The 7,922-nt window shown below is 40.6% G+C and overlaps 1 protein-coding gene and 1 pseudogene across 1 annotated transcript; both read right to left on the reverse strand.

The window, feature by feature from the left end:
• The window catches only part of LOC125136568 (olfactory receptor 2G6-like), a 7,911-nt pseudogene extending 1,907 nt beyond the window's left edge, over positions 1–6,004 (reverse strand).
• Positions 6,005–6,101: 97 nt separating this feature from the next.
• Positions 6,102–7,037, reverse strand: LOC125136569 (olfactory receptor 2G3-like). Its single transcript, XM_047797425.1, has one exon. It carries the CDS (start codon positions 7,035–7,037, stop codon positions 6,102–6,104), a length of 936 nt encoding a protein of 311 aa, XP_047653381.1.
• Positions 7,038–7,922: the final 885 nt, after the last annotated feature.

A 7,922-nucleotide genomic window follows, 5' to 3' on the forward strand; every position in this document is an offset into this window, starting at 1 on the left:
GCTTTTTTCTTCTACTCTAGGAAATTTCAAGGTTATGTTTGAATGCTTCTCTCTTTTCAATTTATTTTTACTGTTCTAATATTTTGCTAAGGTAACAGAAACCATTTAATCAATTAGGAAAATAATGTAAACTAGGCCTGTATTGTATACTCAACAGAAGATAGTATGTTTGGGTTTTTAAAAGCAATTTCTTAAAGTCATTATTAATCCTCATTAAGAGCCTTTGAAACTTTTTTTTTAACAGGAGTAGAGGGTCTTTTTATTTTTATTATTATTAATAGTAATAATGTTTATTTTTTCCATTATACCTGGTTTAGAGTGTTCTGTCAATTTTCTGCTGACAGCAAGGTGACCCAGTTACACATACATGTGTACATCCTTTTTTCTCACTTTATCATGCTCCATCATAAGTGACTAGATATAGTTCCCAGTGCTATACGGCAGGATCTCATTGCTTATCCATTCCAAATGCAACAGTTTGCATCTATTAACTCCAGATTCTCAGTCCATCCCACTCCCTCCCCCTCCCCCTTGGCAACCACAAGTCTGTTCTCCATGTCCATGATTTTCCTTTTTGTGGAAAGGTTCATTTGTGCTGTATAATAGATTCCAGATGTAGGTGATATCATATGGTATTTGTCTTTCTCTTTCTGACTTACTTCACTTAGTATGAGAGTCTCTAGTTCCATCCATGTTGCTGCAAATGGCATTATTTTGTTCCTTTTCACGGCTGAGTAGTATTCCATTGTGTATATATACCTCGTCTTCCGAATCCAATCATCTGTCAGTGGACATTTGGGTTGTTTCCATGTCCTGGCTATTGTGAATAGTGCTGCAATTAATATGTGGGTGCACATGTCTTTTTCAAGGAAAGTTTTGTCTGGGTATATGCCCAAGAGTGGGATTGAGGCATCATATGGTAATTCTATGTATAGTTTTCAAAGATACTGCCATACTGTTTCTCATAGGGGTTGTACCAATTTACATTCCCACCAACAGTGCAGGAGGGTTCCCTTTTCTCCACATCCTCTCCAGCACTTGTTACTTGTGGATTTATTAATGATTGCCATTCTGACAGATGTGTGGTGGTATCTCATAGTAGTTTTGAATGCATTTCTCCAGTAATCAGGGACACTGAGCATTTTTTTCAAGTGCTTGTTGGACATTTGTACATCTTTGGAGAAATGTCTATTCAGGTCTTTTGCCCATTTTTCCATTGAGGTTGCTTGGCTTTTTTGCTGTTGAGTTGTATAAGTTGATTGTATATTAAAGATCAGGCCCTTGTCAGTTGCATCACTTGAAACTATTTTCTCCCATTTGGTAAGTTGTCTTTTTTTTGTGTGTGGTTTCCTTTGCTGTGGCAAAAAGAGCTGTCAGTTTGATTAGGTTCCACTGGTTTATTTTTGCTGCTTTGGGAGACTGTTCTAATTAATTTTTTTTTTTGCTTCTTTCCTTATCATTCTACTTTAAGTCCTGAGGGTTTGTTTGTTTGTTTGTTTGATGAGCCTTCATTAATTATACCAACTACGACGAATTGTTGCTGTTATTTATTCCATTTTTATGTGTCTTCTCTTTCTTTATTTTTATTATTATTTCTTTCTCTCTCTCTCTTTGTTTCTCTCTGTTTATGTTTGTCTCCCTCTGTTAGAGGACTGACTCAGAGGTGAGGCAATGCCTTCACCCAAAAATTAGTTGGAAATGCTGTGCGCTTGGGGGAAGCTTGCTGATGGGATGATCAAGGCTTTCACTGGAATAACTCAAATGTCAGGACACTTTTGGTCGCTTTGTGAAAGTCTTCTACCTTCCTCCACCGGAACCCCTTCTATTTTCCTGCCTAGAGAGTTACAAGGTTCTAAAGCTGACCAGGTTCTAGGAGCAGAATGAGGAAAAACCAGGGGGAAAGAGGCCTGTCCCGAAGCACCTACCAAATGCCCTGTTTGGGGGTGACATTCTAGTCAACTCTCTGCCAGGCCTGGGGGGTGCTCTCTGACCTAACTCGTCTAAGGGTGACACTCCTTTACCAGATTGACAATCAGAAGGTCCCTCACCTAGTTGTATGGACTAGGAGACCTACACTTTTTAGGCAGACTTTTTAATGGTTGTTGATTTTAGCCTCACTCTGCAACCTGCCTTCTAAGATCCCCACCGCTCACCTTTCTTAGCCACCACTGCTACTCCAAGGCTCTGCAGTACAAGTGGCCTTACTTTATTCCTGCTGGCTGCTCCTCTCTGCCTCCAGTCCTTTCAAGGCATTATTCATCAGCTTTTTTTTCCTTTTTTCCCAGTAAGTCATTTACTACCCTTCTATCTGCTTCCTATCTTCCAAAAGTTTATTGATTTCTGCTTGCTCTCAGTTCCTCTCCAGTTCCATTTGTCCTTATAGAGACATACAATGTTGTATTTAATATATTTTATGGTTTTCAGAAAGAGAATGGGGATAAATATCTTCATTAAACTTATTATTTACCAGAGCGCTATTTCTAAAAATCTATCTAGGGTAGCTGGTTATGGGGATAAATAATAGAAAATAAGTGTGTTAGTTTGAAAAAATTCACTTCACTTTTTATTCAGTAATGATTTATGCAGTTGTAAAAACTTAAGGTGCCATATTATTTCTATTCCCAAAGTATATCATTGGAAGCCAGTGATTTCTATCCTTAAATATGTTGCCCTCTGAGCCTTAGCACATTCAGGACATTCTACCTGAGGAAGCAAATTTCTTGACCCCGGATATGTTTGTAGTTTAGCTCTTCCTTCGAAGTACTACCCAGTACTCACTAGATTTATGCTTTATTTGAATTTCTCAGACACATAGGCATTCCACTATATGTGCTGTCTTATTTTATTGTGCATCTGTTATGACCTTACATTGATTTTTAATTGATTCATAAATCATGAAATATATTTTATAGGAATATTACATACTGTTTGTCAGTTATTCTAGGATGCTCTAATTCTTCACAGTGATAAACATATAGTGGTGCATAGATTATTACTGATTGAGTGTATAATGAATAAATTGTTCATATGTTGATTTTGATTTCACTTTTCAGTTCTTTGTGCACAGATTTTCATCTTAAGGGAAGTTCTTAAGGGGCAGAGGTCACAAATTCATTTTCTCTTCTTTCACTTTTTTTTTCTTTTATTTGGCTACACCTACAGATTATGGAAGTTCCTGGGCCAGGGATGAAATCCAAGTTGAAGCTGCAATGTATGCCACAGCTGTGGCAATGCCAGATCCTTAACCTGTTGTACCACAGTGGGAACTCCAACAGGTTCATTTTCTTTAATATAAATTTCTTATTGCTTTAACTTTGATGTGAGAAATTAAAGTAATTTTCTGAAAATTAAGAAGAGTAACTGTGGGAATAATAGGGAGATAGAGACAGCCAGTAGTTAAAAAAATGAAAAAAATTATGGATAAGCATCCAGTCGAGTGACAGAACATGCTGGTATAGCTTTACAGGAGGACCTTGCCACTCAGGACCTCATCTGATACTGTTATGGTTGGTGAATCCAGCTGGCAGGTTGGGAAGTGAACTGTATGACCAAACATGAGGTGCTCTGTAATGTCTGGATAAGGATATCTTTGGTCAGGGTTTACATGAGGAAAACTTTTTTCCCCAGACTGTTGGAAATTGGAAATGACAGAAATCAAGGCCAGAATTAGATGCTATAATTGAGTCACAATTATTAGATCACACTAGACTAATTGCTGTTGGCTTGTTAATGAAAAAAAAAAAAAGCACGTTTGATGAAATTAACTGACCCACATATTGGGTTAGATTTCAAAGCGGAACTCATTTGATGATCACCAGTGAACTTAGTAGAATATTAACAATGACTTGTGACAACCCACATAACTTATGCCTGAAAAGCATGTATTTGTCATCAAGGCCACTCAGTCTGGCACCACGATTATCACCAGGTCAACAGAGTTTGTTAATGGTAACTGACACTTACGGACTCCTTCCTATATGCCTTCTCACCATCTCCTGAAATACTTACAACAAAGCTCTGAGGTGGTCCCCATTTTAGAAATGGAGAAATGAGGGTTGGAAATGTTGAGGGATTTACCTGTAGTTATGCAGCTGGGAAATAAATGCTAGAGACAGAACAGAGGCTCTGATCTCTTTGAGTTCAAGTATTCTTTATGACCACACTACAATACCTATCCTTTGGAAATACCAACTTCAACCCTGTTGTCACCATTAAAAGCAAAAGTGTCATACTTTTTACCAAAAAAGTGAGTGAAGTGAGTGAAGAAAATAAATCATGTTTTTTTTTTCCATATTATGAGGGCAAAAGGGGAACTTATTTTTACCATATTTCCCAAGGATTATTTTTTGATTCAGATATAAAATGGCAGCAAATTTTCCATTCAGATATAAAATGGTAACTAATTATCGACTAGATAAATTCAATACTGTTGAAAGTGATAAGCATATATTAGATCAAAATAGGGAGAATACTATGATAAGAAAGTTAGAAGATTGAAAAGATGGTAAATGGAGTTCCTGGGTGGCCTAGCCCTTAAAAATCTGGCGTTGTGGCTGTGGAACTTCTGGATGCCAAGGGTGTAGCCAAAAAAAAATAAAGAAAAAAATGTTAATTGACATATATTGATCACTTTTAGCAGTTGTTTACTTATTGTTTTGTGCTGGTCTCAGCCTATGGATAATCAGTGTTGAGGGTGGATTGGCCCTTGGGGTTCTTACTATGATTGAAAATCTGGGGCTGCACCGTGAGGTCTCAGGTAGAGAGAGAGAGCAGGTCTGGGTTCCGCTTTTATTGGCACCAAAGGTGGGAGCTTGGGGTTTCTGGGTTCCATCTTTAGTGGTGAAAACATAAGAGCAGGAAGAGAAAATCAAGTGGTCGGAATTGTCGGTTACCTAAAATCAACCCAGATCTCTGAAACAAAGGACTCTGAGGGATGGGCGTTGGGGACAGCCTGGCTCTTTATCTCATCCTGTGGGTGGCAATGGTTCTTTTTGAGATTGTCCCCTTTGAAGCAGATGCCTCCGCAATCAAAGCTTAAGTCAGGCACTTGCATTACAAACCAATCACCAAACAAAAACTAGTAAGTTTACACTACTCTTACTTTTTGATCTTTTAATCAACATAATAGTAAAGCTCACTCCTTTTTTACTTGTAAATAAACATGGATACAAAAACTTCAGTAAAACCTGCACAAGCTCAAAAAGGAACTTTTGGAGTTAAAATCCAAATTCTCAGAGTTCCCGATGTGATGCAGCAGTAACAAACCTGACTAGGATCCATGAGGACATAGGTTCGATCCCTGGCCCCGCTCAGTGGGTTAAGGATCCAGCCTTTCTGTGAGCTGCAGTGTTGGTCTCAGATGTGGCTTGGATCTGGTGTTGTTATGGCCAGCAGCTGCAGCTCCAATTTGACCCCTAGCCCAGGAACATCCATATGCCACAGGAGTGGCCCTAAAGAGGCAAAACAAACAGACAAACAAAACAAAAAACAAACAAACACCCAAAAATCACAAAAAAAAAAAACCCAAATTCTCTAGTCTAATCTCTCCACTGTACTCCACAAGGCAAGAAAGCTCTTTCTTGTGATCAACGGGAAATTGGTTTTAGAGAGTTGTTTCCAGGAATTGTTAGACTATTGATGGGAAGGAAGAGAATGTAGAAGCAGCCAGGGAAATGATAAGCACATCATAAAAAGAATAACAGGGGGGGAAAGAAGGAAGCGACAAAAAGGAGAGAAAGAAAAGGATAACAAGGGAAAGGACAAAGGAGAAAACAGAGTGGACCATGGAAAAAGGAAGGAAGGCGGAAGAAAAACACAGGCAGGGAGGGCAAGAACCAGAAATGATATGAATAATGGACATTGAGAGGGTGTGAGGAGACATTGCCTTACGAAGGGCCCCAAAGAAGCCTGGGAAGGAGGATGAAGAGGACGGATAGTTCTGAGGCCAATAAAAGACACCAGGCAAACTATGAAGATCGCATGTGCTCCTTGTAGAACAGTTCATTTCTTTAGCGAAGGATTGTGCAAAATGACTCGTCTCTTTTAGACACACCACAACACACACACGTGCAAGCTGATCCTTGTGGGCTCTGCTTTGTTTTTTATGAGGCCAAGTCCCTGTGAAATAGTCTTCTCATAGCTCCTTTCACATCTTTATTCCTCAGTGTGTAGATGAGAGGGTTGAGGGTTGGAGTCAGTACCGTGTAGAAGAGGGAGATGAATTTCCCAGAAGTAGGGGCATAAGAGCTGTTGGGCTGGATGTACACAGCGGTGATGGTCCCGTAGAAGAGGGACACCACCATCACGTGGGATCCGCATGTCCCCAGGGCTTTGCGCCAGGCCTGGACTGACTTGATCCTAGTAACTGCCTTGACGATGTGTCCATAGGACGTCAGTATCAGTGCCAAGGGCAAGAGGAGCAAGACCAGGGATGCAATGAATAGCTGGACCTCATTGGTGTGGATGTCCACACACGCAAGCTTAATCATGGAAGGCACCTCACAGAAGAAATGATGGAGCCGCCGGTGTCCACAGCGAGGCAGCCAGAGGGTGACAGTGCTCTGGATGAGAGCGTTTCCTACTCCACTCAGCCATGCAACCCCTGCCAGGGCCTGGCACAGCCGTGGGTTCATCACAGCTGCATAGTGGAGAGGTTTGCAAACGGCAGCGTGGCGGTCAAAAGCCATGACAGCCAGGAGAACACACTCAGTGGAGCCCAAAGCCAGGGAGACATAGAGCTGGACAGCACAGCCCAGGGCGGTTATGGTCTTGGCTGGTCCCCTGAGGTTCCACAGCAGCTGGGGGACAATACTGGTGGTAAAGCAGATATCAACTAGGGAGAGGTGGGTGAGGAAAAAGTACATGGGTGTTTTGAGATGAGGGTCAGTGGAAGCGATCAGAATGATGATTGTGTTTCCCACCAGAGTCAGGAGGTATGATGCCAAAACAACCCCGAAGAGTATCTTTTCCAGGCTGGGCTGATCCGAGAAGCCCACCAGGATGATGTTGTCTTCAACAGGGGTGCTGTTGGTGCCCATCACCCTGCTCAGAATAAGGAGGAAAACATTGTAGGAATTTAGAGGAAGGATGTAGCTTTGGCCTCTGGCCACAATATCAAAATTACTCTTTGAAGCACTAACTCTGGGAGAAATTACCGTGCCCGGGAGAACAAATCTTGGCAGTCTCCTTCAGAAGCTGCGGCAAAGGACACGAAGGGCCAGACACTGTACAGAGAGGCACAGGAAGGCTCATGGTAGAAGAAGGAGTTTTCTTTGGAGATAACTCATAGGAAAGTGAGATACAATTTATCCCAGGAAAAAATAAAGGACTAGAGAGAATATCAGAAGAATAAAATGCATTTGATTAATTGAGAGTTCATGGCAAACCATTCAAACTAAATGGGGAAAACTCAGGGATACTGATGTGTAATGTGTGTACATAATATTTGTCAATAACATTTGACTTTTTCAACTATGATTTTGAAGTGAGTATTTTTTCCAGGATTTGCATTATATGCATGACCGTCAACTTCTGGAGAGGCATCATTTTTGGAGAGGTTACTTTTTGCAATAACTTCTGGAGAGGTTATTTTTCCTGTAAAATGGCAAATATTAGGCTATTGAAAGTAATAATATTAACATTTAGATCTAAATGTTTGGTCATTATAGGCACATAATTTCAAAAACATATTTCCTTTAAGGATTGGTTAACTCACTCAGACCACCGGCTGATTAGTGATGTAACTTCATGCTGTGTGTGGGAAACAAAAGTCCTTGCTTCTTTGGTGAGTGGTGGGGAGGAAGGGAGTCAGCTTTCTTGTCTCACATGTTGAAAGAAGAGGTGGTTGAAGCTGAATGGAGGGAATGAGGGCTCTGGGAAAGGAAAGCTCTTTGGTGGAGAAGGAAATGGCCTCAATGTACCTC

The sequence above is a fragment of the Phacochoerus africanus genome, chromosome 9 (genome assembly GCF_016906955.1).
Source record: "Phacochoerus africanus isolate WHEZ1 chromosome 9, ROS_Pafr_v1, whole genome shotgun sequence".
NCBI lineage: Eukaryota > Metazoa > Chordata > Mammalia > Artiodactyla > Suidae > Phacochoerus > Phacochoerus africanus.